The sequence below is a fragment of the Calypte anna genome, chromosome 4B (assembly GCF_003957555.1).
Source record: "Calypte anna isolate BGI_N300 chromosome 4B, bCalAnn1_v1.p, whole genome shotgun sequence".
Classification (NCBI taxonomy): Eukaryota; Metazoa; Chordata; class Aves; order Apodiformes; family Trochilidae; genus Calypte; species Calypte anna.
The window spans coordinates 17,568,140-17,585,314 of NC_044249.1; the positions used below are offsets into that span (position 1 = coordinate 17,568,140).

Below are 17,175 nucleotides of genomic sequence, written 5' to 3' on the forward strand. Positions count from 1 at the left end.
TCTAGACCCAAGCACACTGAGTTCAGTGGGACTGTCTGGAGGTTTAGCAGTGGTTTACTCATGATACAGTGGACTGTGAAACTTGGAACACTTTATCACAGGAAGTATTTGAGTGGTGGTGGATAAATGCAGTGAGCTTTGGAGAGGGCTTACAGCATTAATCAGAAACAAACAAAACAAGTTAAAACTTGAGTGATACCATCTGAAATGAAATGCATATAATAGAGTCTGTCCTGTAAAGAGTATCATGTTACCCTTCACGATTAAAGCAAGGATTAAAATGCTAGAAGATAGTTCTTGCTTTGGATAAAATTTGGGATGAAGCATCCTGCATTGTAACAGCTGGTGTGTAAACCATAAAATAGTGACACCTCTGACTGCTTAGTTTGTGTAGAGCAGATCTTCTGACTACATATCAAAAAGAGAACAGGTTTTTCAGGCTGACAGATGTTAGTTGGTCTAAAATGTTTAGAATGCATTGCATGTCACTTTTGTCCAATATTGCTTGCTCATAAAAAACAAATTTTAAACACAGTACAGACAAGAATGAGGCATCTTGTTTCACTAGTCTCACCTTGAATTTTGTTTAGAATCTGAAATTACATAACCTTAAAATGTCTTTGAAAATTTGTTGTCAGTCTTTCAGAAGCTTTTCCCTTTAATTAGTTAGCATTCTGCCTAGCAGTCATGCTTGGCCTTTTAGGTGCCAGATAAGCTCAGAGAAGTGTTTCAAGCTTGTGTTTGTTAAACTCATGGTAATCAAGTGCTCTTAAGAGAAGCTGAGGTTGTCTTTAGTTTTACACATCTGAGAAGCAGACACTGCATTTTAAACTCAACAACTTTTAAAGGAGCTGTGTAGGTTTAGTGTAGGTGAATTTAACAGCTGTCAGGAGTTCTAGCTGAGAAGCTCTTTCAAACTTCCACCCCTTGTTAAGGGTCATCTCCAGCTCCATCCATTCTTATAGTTTATCATGAGTCATGTAGTTAATTCCCAGCAGAATGCATTTTTGCAGCCATGTTTTGTTTGACTTGGACTTGTCTTAGTACTAGCTTCAGAGTTTTGTAAATAGTCCTAAAAAAAAAACTTGAGCAAGGTTACTTTGAATAAAATTGTTAAGTCCTTTAATGGGCATACAGATACACAAGGTCATACTTAAAACTGAAATTATGTAATTGCAAGAGCCCAGAGGAAGGGTATATAAGCCTCAGTGAGCATATATGCATGGCTGCAGAAAGTGGGATTGCCACTTCGGTGAGCTCCTCCTGTGCTGGCTTTGACCTAGTTCTCACAGCTGCCAAGGAGTGGAGATGGAGTAGTGGATGATGGAAGCTGTCACAGCATCTGGTTGTTACTTGGCTAATTTAAGATCATTCTGCCATTTCTTTACTGTTCTAATTTTCCATGGTAATTACATAAAACTAAAAGAAGTACCTCTTAGTCTGTTCCTGTAAGTGGGCTTTTGCTCTACAGACCAACAGAAGGTTCTCCTTTAAGCCCAAGAGTCTGCAGGTGGAGGTAGGCAGAGTGACACTAAACCCAGTGAATTGGCCAGTAAAATTAGCTTGGATTTTTTTCTTTTAGCCTTACTGCAAGAATATGCATGTTAATTCTTTAATCTTTCCTATGATCTCATGTAAAAAAAAAAAAAAATCTCATAGCTGACTTTCATCCAGACTTTCTTGATCTTCATGAATTTTGTATTTCAAATCAGTCCTTCAGGGTAAGGATCCATTTACAAAGCTTTAGTTTGATGTGTACATTTCAAGTGGACTTGGTGTCAAAACATTGGGGGTTTCTTGTTCTTATGATGAGAGGTGGACTTAGTACAGAATGAGTTTTTTATCATTTGTCTTCCCCATGGTTCCTGCTCTTCATACACTGACCTTCCTGCACAAAACTGCTTCAGAGAGCAGAAGCTGTGTTTGAGGTATCTGGTGAAAGATAAAGTATCAGGGTGTCTGGAAGCAGGATGTAGTTGTTTGTTTTTTTCAGTACCATCTCTCTTCTTTAAACTCCCACTTTGTTTTCATGTTGTGGATATATTATGGTGTAAATTCATGTAGTTCTCCCTACACAGTGTCATCTACAATGCTAATCTGCACAATGCACAGAGCAGCTTCTCTCCTGGGCACACAGTGTTCTCAATCAAATTCATTTTCATGCCTTTTGATTGAATAATATGTGAATTCTTTAGACCTTTATTTGAAAAGTCTCACAGTGAGGAGGAAGCTGAAGTAACAATAATAAATAAAACATAGATCTACTGTGTTTTGGCAACTAAAGGGAAAAGTGTTTGAAAATCCAAAAGCATTTATTTTCCTGAAAAATTCATGTAGGCTTTTATTTGTGTGAAAGTTGAAAACCACAAAATATGAATTTGTTTAAGAATGTGCTGTAGTTTCTGTCTCATGCAATTTCACAGTGAACTAAAAAGGCATAAAATGATCTGTCACTTTCATATGCACAGTTGTATCTTTTGATCATGTTACTGCACAATATCTGAAACAACGCTTCTATTAAAAGAACACTACTTACAAGAAACAAAAGGTTATTAAATGCTGTGAAATAGCATTTTATGTTAGAAGAATCACATTTTGTGGTACTTTCTGATGGAAAGGGAAGACAACTGTTACAGGTTGAATCAGCTGAATAGCCTTTGTTGTAATGGATGCTTCTTTTGAGTACAAAAAATAATGCCACAACGATTTTATTTCATTTATTTTTATTTCATCATTCTTGTTTTTAACTTTCCCTAGATGAGACAAGGGGCTTTCCTGGTCAACACAGCTCGAGGTGGGTTAGTAGACGAAAAAGCACTTGCACAGGCCCTGAAGGAAGGAAGGATACGAGGGGCAGCCTTAGATGTACATGAGTCAGAACCATTCAGGTGCTTTTCCTTTTCTTTTCTTTTTATTTTGTTCACTTTCTTGTTTTTAAGTCTTAGTGCATGATACAAGCAACAGCAACAAGTAAATTGAGTTTTCCCTTCATTTGGTAGCTTAATACTCATTAGCAAAGCAACCTGAATCTGTGCAGCACTGGACTAATGCAAATGTAGATGGAGCTTGTGTTTGTGGAAGTGAAAAAAAGTGACACCCAAGCTGTAATGCCTTAAAAAAGAATAATCCAATGAATTTGTTCAGCAGAAATAGCAGGCACTTGGGTTCAAATCCTTGGGCATGGCTTTGCAGCATGGCTTTTGAGGGGAGCATTCCTGTGTTATTGATGCAGCTCTGGGGGCACCTAATGCTGATCTTGGAACAGACCCATTCGGAAGACAGAGTTGAGATTTGGTGTGAGAAAGAATTACTTTGACACCTTTCTGGATGAATAGACATTTTGCCCAGTTTGCCTCTGCAGGAAAGCCACAACTCTGAAAGAAAAGTTAAGATAAGGAAGGTGGGCAGAGTGCAGGTTTTGGTTTGTTTACCCTGTATCAGGGTAGTAGTACTGCTGTCGATAGCAGAGCTGGTAGAACAAGCCTTAGTTTTTTTGAATGACACTGAGAAGCCCAATGTTTTAGGCAGAAAAATACCACTCCACAGAGTGGCATTGGTATTATGGTATCAGTACTGATAATCAGAAATGAGCCTGTTTTATTTGCCCTTGAATCTTGAATCTGAGTTATAGTTATGAGAACAGACTGCTTTAGTTTACAGCTTGTATGTGACAAGCTTTTTTCAGTTATTAAGTCTGGGCAGGGAGAAATGTTAATTTTATCTGAAACAATGTACATAACTTTGAAGAGGAACAGATTAAGGATTTGAGGGCAGGTTGTAAAGACAAGAAAGAGGACAGTCTCATATCAGCTTCTTCAAGGGAGAATAGAAGCTTGAAAAAAATAGAACAATATCTTTTTTGGCAGAATTTTTATATCTACTGAGGCACAATGCCACATCACAAATATTTAGTTTTATTTATACATACCCTGCACTCATTTACTTCTAAATGTGGTCAACACAATGCAGTAGTACTGTGCAAAGCCAGAGTCTGAACAGCACCAGGGACTTTCAGCTACATACAATTCTTCTCAATTCTGATAGCAGATCTGCACAAGCAGACTGTTGCACCTATAGGAAGCCCCATTTACTGCATGGAGATGCCATCTGCAGAGATTCAGTTGCAGGATTACAGCCACAATTTCCTTTGGCTTCAGTGCTGCATGTCTATCTGATGGCAGCATGCAACTCCTTATTCAAGAGTTTTGCCAGATATTCTGATGTTTGAACTACAGATGAAATCTGTCATTTTTATGAATGATGGCCAACTGAAAGCAGGATTTCTCCTTAAAATATGTGTTCTCCTGTTGTTACAATTGTCTGTAAGATGATTAAAACTGAAAATTGATAGGTTGAGCAAGTTTCCATTATTTTCAGTTTCTTTACTTGTTATATGTGATAGCACTTTTACACAGATTTATTGCTTTGTCTGAAAATCAGTCTGTAAATTTCCTTCTTTCTTTGGAGTTTCCATAAAGGAACAGGGAAGAAAAGTAGTTTAAATAACAGGAAAAAAAATCACTGAATCATCTAAAAAAGTTGAGGCTGCTGATGGACACACTTCTTGTTTGGAAATAATTGAATGATTTTTTACCTGAAATGACTGTCACATTGACAGTGACTCTTGAGAAAACAGAGCTTTGTTGGCTAATGCAGTAAAAGCAAAACAATGATGAAATGGGCAAATTGAATGGCATCCTGAATTGATTTTAGTCTTGCTATATGCATTTTTACACCAGAGCTGGAGTGGCAGTGACTGTAGTTAGCAGTAAGTGCACTGGGCAGAAGCTAATGTTGCTACTGTACTTAGTTTCTACCATTTGAGTCTATGAGAGGTGATTGCTTGTTTCTTCCATTAATAGTGTATCAAATTAACTTATAGAGCTAAAAAAACCCCCAACAATAGAAATAGAAATGCAGTTGTTTTCTGTTGCAGAAATGACTCTCTGTATGTACAAATCTGTTTGGTTTTACCCCTTTTTACCCCTTCCTTCCCCTCTTCCCCCCAATATTTTTTGTCATTTGATCTTGTTTTAAATCTTCATTTAGCTTTAGTCAGGGCCCCTTGAAGGATGCACCAAACCTGATCTGTACCCCACATGCAGCCTGGTATAGTGAACAAGCCTCAATTGAGATGCGGGAGGAAGCAGCACGAGAGATCAGAAGGGCAATCACAGGTACTGACTTGCTTTATTAACTCCTTTATTCTGTGGTTCTTTATAACAAACTTTTTCGTTGTTCAGTCTTGAAAGATGCTGGAAAGAACAAACCTTAGGTTTCGTTACCACTTCTAATATTTGAAGCATAAAAACAAGCAAGTATACACTACGTCTCCTCTCAGAACTGGAATAGATCATTTTGGAGGTTTGTTGCAGTTACAGAGAAGGCAGGCACTGCAAAATCAATACTTTTTCCGTGTAGCAGAAATGTATTATCTGTGAAATATCAGCCTTTTTTTTTTTTTTTTTCTTCTAAGTATTATCCATTTGATGGGTTTGACTGCAAGTCATTCAGATATTGCTGATGTATTTCATAGGTTTTCCTAAGTGCCCCCCTACACCTGTCATAAGCAGTTCTGTTTCCTTTATTCTTTACTCTTCAGTTCCTTTATATTTTCCAGTTTAATCCAAATTTGTCTTCGAGGACAGTCTAGAATTTCAGTGCCTTTAAGGCTCTACTGTTCAAAGATAAAGCACCTAGAGCTTCATGCTGTTCCTAGTAATGCTCATAACTCAACAACTCATTCTTTACATAAAAGCAAAGTTTTCAATATCTTTTTGGGAGGATACAGTGTTTTAGATGTTCCTGTCTTTAAAGCACTGCTAAAGAAGTCTGGCATTTTAAAGAGCAAAGCCTCTTTCTTATGTAACTACCATGTAATTGTAAACTGTTCACATAAGAGAAAACAGTTATTGCTTGAACATGCACTGCTAATAAATAAAATGAGAAGAGTGAGCCATTTGGCATTGGTTTGAATCCCTTGTAGCCTAAAATAAAAGGAAGGATTTTCACACTGGAAAATGATTCATTAAGCTCTAATGTTCTCTCTTTAGTAGGACTTTGCTATTTCCCCCTTGGCAATATAGACTGAATGCTCTGCAGACATGAAGGGCCATCTGTGTCACCTTGAGAGTAGTTCAGTGCCAACTCATTGCTCTGTGATACAAAAAGCACTAGCAGTAGCCTTTCCTAGAGGGGCTCAGCAATTTAGTTCCTTTTATACCCTGTGCAAAAAGAAGATTCTCCTCTGGATGGTGTTTAAAGGCCCCTCTTAAACTCCTGATCTGAATTGCCCTTTACAGGACAATTTCTCTCTGTTTTAGAGGTGACTCCAGAAGGACTCTTAATAGTGCATTTATTAAGTTGTACATTCATAACTATCACCTGCTCCCAAATAGCTCTGTGAGATATTGCACAAACCAGTGTATGATACCTACCTGAGTGATGATTGATTTGCAAATAAACATTAATAGGCTAAGAGGGCTAAGATCTGAAAACTGAAGAGTCTGCTATACAAAGCTAGTTTTATGTTAAATATTGTGCAATAACCCAAACATCTGTGCCTAGGAAGACAGACCTGTATTTTCTTAAAGGTGTGTGATTGTGCTATCAGTGATCTAAATCATTGATTTCTGTTCAAGCTGTCAGCACTTCAGTGTTTTGCACATGGTTTGTAGCAAGATCAAACTGAGACCAACACTAGAGAGGTGAGAATGACATTGAATTGGAGTGAAACTACTGTAGGATGGATACAGCAAGTGTTGGGATAAAGCTGGATAAGTGAAAGCCATAGGGGAACACAGAAGAGAGAGGGTGGAGAGAGAGAAACTGATAGGGAAGTGGTGCATAAGGAAGGGACTCCTATCTGATAATGAAGATGTTAATTTGTTTGTCTCATCCAAAAAGGTCAGTGATTTTCTGCTGTATAAAAAAAAGAAGTATTTAGTGTCTTTGAATATATTTTTGAACATTAAAACATCCAAAGTATTAAATAATGAGAAGCACTAAAAACAGTAATGAAAGAAATGGAAAAGTGAGCATGGTGAGATCATTATGAAATAAATTTTACACAGATAATGTAATATTCTTTTGCAAGGGGAGAGGGGCAGAACATGCCCACAGAAATCAGCAGGTAGTTAACTGTTTTTAACATGAGTGCATTGAGAGCATAAGACACAAATCTCTTGTTGGTTTTTGTTTGCTTTTTTTAAATTCCCTTTCCCTCACTTCATCCTAGGTCGTATTCCAGACAGTCTGAAAAACTGTGTTAACAAAGATCATTTGACTGCAGCTACACATTGGGCCAGCATGGATCCTGCAGTTGTTCATCCAGAGCTCAATGGTGCTGCATACAGGTAAGCATGCTGCAGGTCTAAAATAAATACCTTCTTAACTCAGAGGTGGGTATTCCAGGATAAATAAAAGACATTCCTATTAATAAATTGAGTGGGGTTTGATTAGGCCTCAGGTATATTGTTTTCATAATTGTTGCATTCATGGGAATAATCTTGTTCTGCTGGTTGAAGTCAGTCATGCAGTGCATAAGTATGTTTCCTTTTCTTACCTCTGTGTGTGTTGTTAGTAATATCTGAACAAGATAAATATTTTTGAATATTCCAGTAAAATTGTACTGGTCATCTCCAGTGAGTGAAGTGGAAGTTTATGTTCCTTTATGTGAAGGTAATGATACAGCAGTAGGTAACAATAGTTTACTGCTGAAAGTCTTCTAGTTGTGTGGTTTGGTGGCCTCCAGACAGAAGAGAGAACAAATAACTCAGTAGTGAATACAGTGGAATAGTCTGAGTTGATTATGGAAATATGACTGAAATAGTTATTTCTAAATGAAATGTTTAATTTTTAAGCAAAAGCTTTTCAAGTACGTGATGTACGTATTCTCAACTGTGCAATCAGCTCTTAATAATTAATAGAAAGAGGCAATTTTTTTACATCTGTCTGTTCCATAGTTACTTTGTTTGCCTGAGAGTCTTTCTGTCCCTTTATCCCTAGCAGCTGTTTTAGCAGCAAATTTTTCCTATTAGCCAGCTTCACACAATTTTGATTTATGAAAAATGTCTGCAATTTTTTATCTTCCAGTATGGCATTTACTCATAAATAGGATAAAAGTGTCTGAGAAGGCTACAAACAGCTGCTTCCCTCAGAGCCTTGGGGATAGGGGCAGTACAATCCTTAAATTATTTTTCTATACCTCTTTGTCCTAATCTTTCCACTGTCCTTTGTCACACATCCCCCTTATCTTTGTCCTTCTTCAGGAGGGCTACCCCACATTTTAAAATAGATACAGGATTATTTGTTTTTGATATTACACCATATCAGAACCCAGCTCTATCTGCAGTGCTGAAGCAAAGCTCTTGTGTCCCAGTGACTTCTGACAGTCTCATGAGAAAGCAACTTAGAGATGATGAGGGGAGTGTCATCATCTCCTTATCAGCAGCCATAAGTGCACCAAAGGCAAAGGGTAACTTGATCACCATGCATATCTCACATCACATCAGGATGTTTATTTAAAAAAAAAAAATGCCTGTAGCCCTAAATATCTGGAGAAGGGGTGTTTTATTTGCTTAAATTAAAAATTCAAGCATATTCCTTCTCTTCCACACTGCCTGTGGTTTCATGACCAGTTTGGAGTACTCAGGCTAGAGCTGAATGTGGTTGAGGCTTCAAGGCAGGTGTAGCTCAAGGAGGGGTAGTAACTCCAAGCCTGTCCTGGCAGTTGGGAGCAGGGCTGTGTGTTCAAATAAAATGCATTTTTTATTCTCATTTTGGGGGTCACAAGTCCAGCAGGAGCAAGCTTCACAGCTAGAAATGGATTTTAATATAAGCATGGTTTGGAAGTTAATGATTTACAAGGTAAAAAAATATGTATTTAATTTAAGCTTAATAAGCACAGAACTGAGTGCATTTTTAAGACATTGTCTCAGTTATTTTACTGAAGAAAATCATTCATATATAAATTTTGAGTTGACATTTATTTTCAAACTCAAAAATCATTTGGGGACTTTAGAGGGAGAAATTAGTCATACAGAAAGAGAAAAGCTTCTTTTTGGAGGGATGATTGAATGGTGCTTGAGTGTGGGTGAAGGCAGTTATTATTTTGTGCAGTATCAAATTCACAGACGTTGAAGCTCAAGCTTTGTGAAGGAATTGGTTTCAGTAGCAGTGTTTGCCAAGACTTAATTCCTACCTGGATTAAGTAAAGAATGTGAACTGACTCTTTAAAACAAATTCTTTTGTCATCTCTTTGCAGTCCAAGATTATGTTCAGCTAGCTGAGTTCTGGAGTCTTTCACAGGCAGTATGATGTTTCAGATGTGCTAATCACATCATAGTAATGTAATTGCATTAAAAGATAAGACCTGGCATAATTATTTATATGTTTTAAAAAATGTGAATAGCTCTTTTAGTGAACTAAAACTAACAAGGCTTGTTCTGGATATATAATTTTCTTAATTTTGATGTAGGACACAGTTCTTAAATTAGCAGATGTTAATGCAAGAAAGAAACCTTGAGCATTGATCAGTAGAATCTAATCTGAAAATTATCCTATTCTGTGGAAAGCAAAACCATTTACTGTGTGAAATGCAAGACACCCTATCAACACAAAAGGTCAAGCAAACAGCAGCTATCCCATAAACGAAGATTTACAATATTCCTGAGAGGGAACTGTTTGTTATAGTCTTGATGAAGCAACAATAATACACCTTGGTTTTGTGTTGTTAATGCCTATTTGTTACTGAGCTGGCTGTTAAAAAAACCCCTGCCATTTCCTGTGTCACAGGACGTTCAGGTCAAAGACAAAGTGAAATTTGACAGTCAATAAACATTGACACTGCAATTTATAGACATGTTGACATGTTTTCCTACCTTCTAACAGGTAGAGGATGAGAATATCCAGGTGCCTAAGAGGTACTTGGATCAGAATAGAGTTGGTAATTCAGAAGTTATTTCATGTTGAGATATTTCACTGGTGATTTTCAGACTCTGTAATGTAAGATAATAGCATGCATTTAAATTTTAAGATCTTTTGGGACAGACTCAGTTTCTTGAACAGAGCTTAACACAGTTAAAGGTGCCTCTGCTGTTTAAAAAATACAGGAGATTACCATAGAATTTAGAGTTGCCTCTCAGTTATAATTAAGAGGGTTACTGTGTTTTTCTTTGTAAATTAAGACTTTATCTGGGAAGGGGAATGAAGAGTATGAAGTAACAGAGAAGGTATAACTGATCCCTCACTTCTGCTTCCAGAAAACAAATTTAATTCAGTGGACATTTTACCTGGAAGCTATTTCAACTTATTGTTGCCAGTGGAGGAAGACTGAGAGCAACTCTAAGAAGTACTGAAGGGAATATATTTGCTGGTTAAGAAGAGAGTAGTAGAAAATAGCAACATAAGAGGAAAGTTATGTAGAAGTGCCCGTCTGTTCAGGCTGTTGAGTTTATATATTCTACTTTCAGAGACACAATTTGAATATTTGGACTTAAAGGAGAATTAAACCTGTGTAGTTGAGCTGCTTACTGTACTTGTAAAGGTACTGTTAGTGCTCCTGGTCTAAGATCACCCATTTCACAAGGGGAGGCTCTGACTTTTCTTCCTGAGGGAAATGCAGTTGTGGAGTTGGCTCTCTCATTCATCTCTCCCAGCTCCAGTGTGTTGATGCTCAGGGGGTAGGTTGTTAGAAAGTAGAGATTCTGTGTTGGAAACAGTTGCTGTCAGGCCTTTAAATGGAAGTTTTTGTCATCTCATGTTGTGCTTTTTACAAAGCACTTAGGGTAACAGATAAGATGTTCCAGAATTAAATTTGAATTTATAAATCAGTAACCAGTCTGACAGATTTCATAGGAGTGTGATTAATAAGATTTAAATTGAGGTACTGAAACAAGCAACTAATTCCATTAGCAACTGCAAATTAATTCTAAGGAACCTCTCTGGAGAAGAAATTAGCATAGGAAGCCCTATAAATAGGTGTGAAGTTTCAAACTAAATTCTCTGACCTACAGGTAGTATCATCTTTCACATGCTGGTTATACATCCCAGGTTACAGTTAGGGGTACAATCTGTAGGAATATTTTCCAGGATGACCAGGCCACTCACTGTATGGTGTTTTTGTTGTCCCTGTGCCATGACTGATGGGCACACTGAGCCCCTCTGGTACCACGTGTGCAAAAACCCATTATGTTTCTGTGCTGGAAGAAACAAGAGCAAGTAAATGTGCTTTCATCCAGCTTTTTTCCTCCTCTGAATTTTGCATAAGTTCAGCACTAATTTTCTGTCAGTTTGAGGAAATTGAGGATGAGCAGCACAAACAAGCATTACTTAAGATTCTGCAGAAACCAAGTGAAATTCCCTGATGCATTCAGTGTTGAACTGAGATGAGAAGAAAATCAACAGCAGAATAATGTGATATTTGAAAAAGCTTGACAAGACTACAAGTGCCTTTTCTCCCAATTTAGTTCTGTAGTAAATACTAGGGTAGCAAATGCCACAGTGAGTAAATATTAGGTTTGTGTGTTTGGGCTTTTAAATGGATGATGCTCTCCCAAAGATGCTTGGCTGAGGAGGATGTATCAGGAGAGAGCCAGGAATGGGTGTGCAGCTTTCTCATGGGGAGGGGAGGCAAAGGGCCGGTGTTAAGTGGCCAACATAAGAGTTTGCAACTGGGTATTGAGGTGTTTCACTAAAAAAGAACATGTTTTTTGTTAAAACTGTGTACATAGAGCTGTTGTTTATACACAGTGCTGTGAAATACCTGCTTTCATCAATTACATCTGTACTTCAGGATTGAAACAGTAGCATTACAATATTGTTTCTAGTCTGAAGAGCATCAGAGAAAATCTGAAAATAGCTGAATCAGAGGGGGATTTTTTATTTTTTTAATTCATAAAATATTTAGACCTTGGTGTTCATCCAGATAGAGTAAGAAATCTTTAAAACCATCCATAGTTCTTGTGTTTGCATCTCTATTTCTTTCGGTCTGTCTAAAGCACTTGTCCTGTGCACAACTACTGGTAGTTCTCTTCCAGACCAGTGTAGTGGCAAGGTTGATGCTGGAAAAGTTATTCAGGTGTAATAGGTTTGAATTTGTCATCTTATGAGTGTGTGGGTACGCTGGCTTTTCTGGGGGGCCATCAGAAAGCTGCAACTGCAGTTTAAAGAAATACTTTTAAAAATCACAACAATTTAATTTTAGAATTTCTACATGAGAATGAAGGAGGAAAAAATCCCAAAGGCCAAACCTGTGGGAAATTCATAAGAAGACAGATAGGTATTGCACAGACCTAACCTGAATATGTATTGAGACACACTTTGAGAGGAGCAGTACTTACAGTCAGCTTCCTTTGCTATGCTGTCACTCAGGCTGCTCAATCAGAAACCTGCAGCAGCAATCTAGGAAGCCTTTACTTCTCATTTGGGTAAAATTCATCCTCTTTTGCTTTATTTAGCAGCACCTGCATACGGTATCTCATCTGGAGCTTAACCCACCTGTTTCTCACTAGTCTGAAAACAAAAGAAGGATCTCTATAGCTCAAGGAGGAGGCAAAGGGGGGGTTTCCAGTCGGTCACCCCTTGGTTTTAATGCATGTCCTTGTTTTCTGCTCTCAGCAGGTATCCCCCAGGCGTTGTTAGTGTGGCTTCAACTGGCATACCTGCAGCAGTAGAAGGAATTGTCCCCAACCCCATGTCTTTATCACACGGCCTCCCTGCTGTAGCCCACCCACCCCATGCTCCTTCTCCAGGCCAAACTGTCAAACCAGAAGCTGATAGAGACCACCCAAGCGACCAATTGTAGCCCATGAAAACAGCATTCCCAGCATCAGAGATCTCAACTTCAGCGTGTGGAAGACAAACAAAACCAAACCCTGGATTTTCAGTAAAGGCAAAACCATGAACTTACAGGAGGAGACGATTATTGTTTTAGAAACTGGTCCAATATACAGTATAAAAGGAAAAGGTGGGAGACAAAAAAAAAAAAAAAAAAAAAAAAAGAAGATTTGGAAACATTTTTTTCCTCCGTATGAATTGTAGTTTGTCCCTGTCCAGTGGACTGATTCACTGTTTCTGTGTCCTATGGGTTCTTTGTTAAGCAAGAGAAGTTAGTAGTTAATTATATCATGAATGTACTTGTCTGTGTACAGTTTTTAGAACATTAAAAAGGGTTTGTTTGCTTAGCTGTCAACAAGGAAAAACATAAGGGAGGCATTCAACAAACCAATTTTGAGCTTAAAAATCCTTTCTTTTATATTTTAAAACATGCCCAAAAATGAGGCAGTTGGCAAACTTCTCAGGACAATGAATTCTTCCCATTTTTCTTTCTACGCCACACAGTGCATTGTTTTTTCTACCTGCTTGTCTTATTTTTTAGAATAATTTAGTAAACAGAAGAGAAACAGTTTCTCCTAATTTTGGCATGAATTCCCTTATTTCAAAATGAAGACATCCTTGCAAAGAGATTTTGAGGAAAATTAAAAAAAAAAAGGTTTTGTATAAACAAGCATTGTGCTTTTTGTCACCAGTTAAAGTATATATTATTGGTGGTATGCGAAAAAGGCACTAGACTACTGAAAAGTAGCAGCATTTCATTGCCTACATTGATTCCTTCCTGGTAATGTGGTAGGCTAGCAATATTTTTGGTTAAAATCATGTTTGTGACTGTAACCATTTGTATGAATTATTTTAAAGAAATAAAAATCCCAGACAAATATCATATGTGTAAAAATTTTTATTTCTAGTAACTGTTTATTCAGCTTTTATTAGGTTCCTTAGCTGTAATTTTTAAACAGATGCTGTCAAGTATTTCATTTCTAGCTTTACTTTGCTCTCTGTTGTTTGTAATACTGTCTTGGAAGCTTGAGAAATAATAAAAAGAAAAAATTCTTTCCATACCATTTTTCCCTTTACATTTCGTAAATGTTGATCTTTTTTCCTGTGTTTCTAATGGAGTTTGAACTTAAGATGGATTTTGATTTGTACACCGGCATCATCAGCTACAATATGGTAACAGCATTTATGCCACCACTGTGGGCAGAGCAGAGGAGGTACAACAGCAACACAACAATAATAATAATAATAATAATAAACGTCTTTTGCCGAAGTCCAACGTGAGAAGTGTCCATTGTTTTATTTGCTTTTGTGATGATGGAAGTGTGCAGCAGGATCAAATTGTGTTTGCTCTATTGAAGGAGTTTGTTTCTTTGAGCACAGGTAGAGTTGTTTTTAAGGCAGATGGATTTTCAGCTGGAAGCTCTTTTGGCCTTTCCTGTGCTCCTGGATAAGATTCCTACACAATTTCAGAACAAGACAACAGTTTAGCTGCTGCAAGAAGGAAATTCAGGATGGGCAAAAGTGAGCTTGGACATAAACCTCCTTGGTAGTCTGCTTGTTCACTGCTCATCTGAGCCAGTAACTCTGCAGCTAAGGTTAGTGAGCTGATTTTATGGGATATATGAGGAGTCACTGTCCCTCATTCCTGCAGGGTCTGCAGAGTGACCTCCACTTTTGTTAGGAAAATCTGGAGAGGCTGCAAGTCACAAAAGACTGATTGACACCTGGGGGTCTGTGCCCAAGGAGCACTCTGTAAGTGAAGTTTTGTCTCCATGGGGGAAGCTTGTTTGCCTTGAACATGTAGAGCCCAAAATGTCACCCATTGCAGTTTACTTGATTGTAAAAGGATTTGTCCTCCCCCCAGGAAGCAAAGTAGAAAGCAACCTTAAATCTGCAATCTGTCGCAGAAAAGACACTTCTAACAGCTTTGTAGCCTAAAATTTACACAAAATCAAGTGTGGTCTTCTGCAATAGGTTTTTTTTGTTTTGTATTTCATTAGTAATTCATATTACAAGGTGCTTTATCAGGCTGAAGGTGCTTCTTTAACATGCATAAAACAGACTTAACATCTTGCTGCAAAGAATTGCTGACAGTCTTGCTTGCAACCAAATTTCCTGAGGAAAACCAAGATGGTTTGTTTTTTTTTTTTTTTACTTCTTTTGCCTCATCTTGAACATGGCTTATGTAGAGAAGCTTTCTTTGCAGTGAATCAATAAATGGGTAAACTAGAGATAAAGGTACCAGGATTTACTCTGTGTGGTGCTCGGGCTCAGGGCTGAAGCTTCCTGTCCTTCAGCTACCTGGTTTTGAGGAGTCATCTCTGCTTGCTCGGGCACAACCTTTTGCAGGATTTGAGTCTGGAATACTTCATGGATGGGCTCAACAGGGCATTGCTGCTGTGCTGGTAAGGTCTTGGCTACTTTCTTACTTGTGCTTGATTTATATCTGTTCCTCTGACTGCTAGGGTGCACTCCAGGTTCCTGTTAACGTTGAAGTGGAAAGGAAAAGCCACCCTGGCAACGGCAGGACTGATGAGTACTGACTTCTGGGTTATGGTCTGAAAAGCTGATTATTTTTTAAAAAAAAAGGTTGGATCAAATGACTAATTGGAAAAGTGTACCTTAACAAAGGCTCTCATGCCTGACTTTTCTAACTGCTTTTTGCTGGGTAGTAGAAATGTGATGAGATTTCCTCCATCTGGTAAAGGGTGTGCTAAATACAGGTTAGACAGAAGAAGGTGCAGTCAGTGGGAAAATACAAAGTAGGGAAATTAATGACAGAAGAGGTGACCTGAGGCAGTGCTGAAAGGTGAGAGAGGAGGCAATCAAAGTTCCTGCCTCAGAGAGGATTTTTGGGGGTGTTTGAATTGAGGATCTTGTCCAAGAAGGAGGGCAGGTGTACTGTAACTGCAGCCTAGAAATTGGATGGTATCACAGAAAAAAGTTCTTAGAATCAGAAAAATGGGTTGTGCAAATGCAAAACCAAGTAGTTTGAAGTCATGACAAAAACTTGCCTGAAAAAGGATCTGTTGGGAATTTTCCCATGGTAGGACTGATGGATTGTCACTGTGGGGCAGCCATGGAAATGGGCAGGATGCTGGCAAATGCATCTGGTACAGTATTTCTGGTAGTGATATGGATGGATCTGAGATGCTACACTGGACCTGGAGCATTTGGTGTGTAGTGTTGGTCATGCATTTGTGAAAAGGTGAACTCAAGCTGAAGTGACAGCAAAGATTATGAAGATTATGTCACAAAATGACTGAAGGTGAGGAGGGTTTAAAGTATGAAAGGAAACCCAAGGGGTTGGGCTGGGTTAGGCTGAGTTGGGGAAGGGACTATAAATGGTAAACACTGAGGAGGAAGGAGAAATCTGACTGAGAGTCAGTCCTGAGGGCTGTACAGCTTGGGTTGAGTTTTTTGGGTTTGGTTTTGTGGTTGGGATTTTGTTGGGTTGTGGTTTTTTTTAAAACTTTGTTTTTCCATTCCAGCATGTGAGAACATTGTTTAAAGGTCATACCAGGTTGCTAACCAAAAACTAGAGGCCTTTTCCATTCAGGGTTAAACACTTCTGTTTCCTTTATAACAAGCCTCCAGTCTTGTCTTTTTTAGTGTGTGTTTTTGAGAAAATGCCCTATTATTTTCTTGCCCAACCTTCCACCTCAAATGATTGAGGCTGGCTTTCCAAATGACTGTGACTGCTCTAACAACTTACTCCTTGCTTCAGATCAAGAGTTTTCTTCTCTTGTTGAATCTCAGTGGATGCTTCGATAATGTCACTTGTTCTGCTTGAAGGATAAGGCAGCACTGCCACTGTTTCCTTTATTCAGTTCACTCCAACCTTTCTGCTTTCTGTAAACTGGAGGAGGAAAAAAATTGGTTTTAAGGGCAAGAAGTAATATTGGCTCATTTTGTCTGACCACTTAGTAAAGCCATTAAATGTGGTATGCTGCTTTATTAAACCTGATACTGTGTTTTGACTTAAGTAAACGTTTCCAAAAGATTTCTAGTCTTTGAATTAAAATGTCGAGTGATGGGGCTTTTTCTCTTTTCCTTTGTCAGTTTATTTAAAATGGGCATAACCATCACTATAATTTGTAAACTGTTTTATTTAATTTGGCTTTCCTTGTCTCTAAATTCCAGTTATTGTTTTGTGTTGATTGTGAGGTCACAGAGGCTGACTTGAATTTGTTGAGCATCTCACACATTAGCCAACTTGCCTTATTACTGAGGTCAGTGACACATCTTCCAGGAAGACCAAACTGCTATTCATCTGTTTTCTTTTCCAGTTCCTTTCATTATACTGCACATCCTTTCCTTTGTGGCTCTGTATTTTTG

At 38.1% G+C, this 17,175-nt stretch overlaps 1 protein-coding gene across 5 annotated transcripts in view; it reads left to right on the top strand.

Moving 5' to 3' along the window:
- The window catches only part of CTBP1 (C-terminal binding protein 1), a 61,271-nt gene extending 47,158 nt beyond the window's left edge, over positions 1-14,113 (top strand). For 2 of the 5 annotated variants that reach the window (XM_030450363.1, XM_030450362.1), the window contains 4 exons: positions 2,758-2,888; positions 5,050-5,177; positions 7,238-7,355; positions 12,619-13,901. In XM_030450363.1, coding sequence (XP_030306223.1) covers positions 2,758-2,888; positions 5,050-5,177; positions 7,238-7,355; positions 12,619-12,805 — 564 coding nt within the window. In that variant the 3' untranslated portion in view covers positions 12,806-13,901. Of the gene's footprint in view, positions 1-2,757; positions 2,889-5,049; positions 5,178-7,237; positions 7,356-12,618 lie in introns of all 5 variants that reach the window. The other 3 variants (XM_030450361.1, XM_030450364.1, XM_030450360.1) reach the window with 3 other exon arrangements.
- Positions 14,114-17,175: the final 3,062 nt, after the last annotated feature.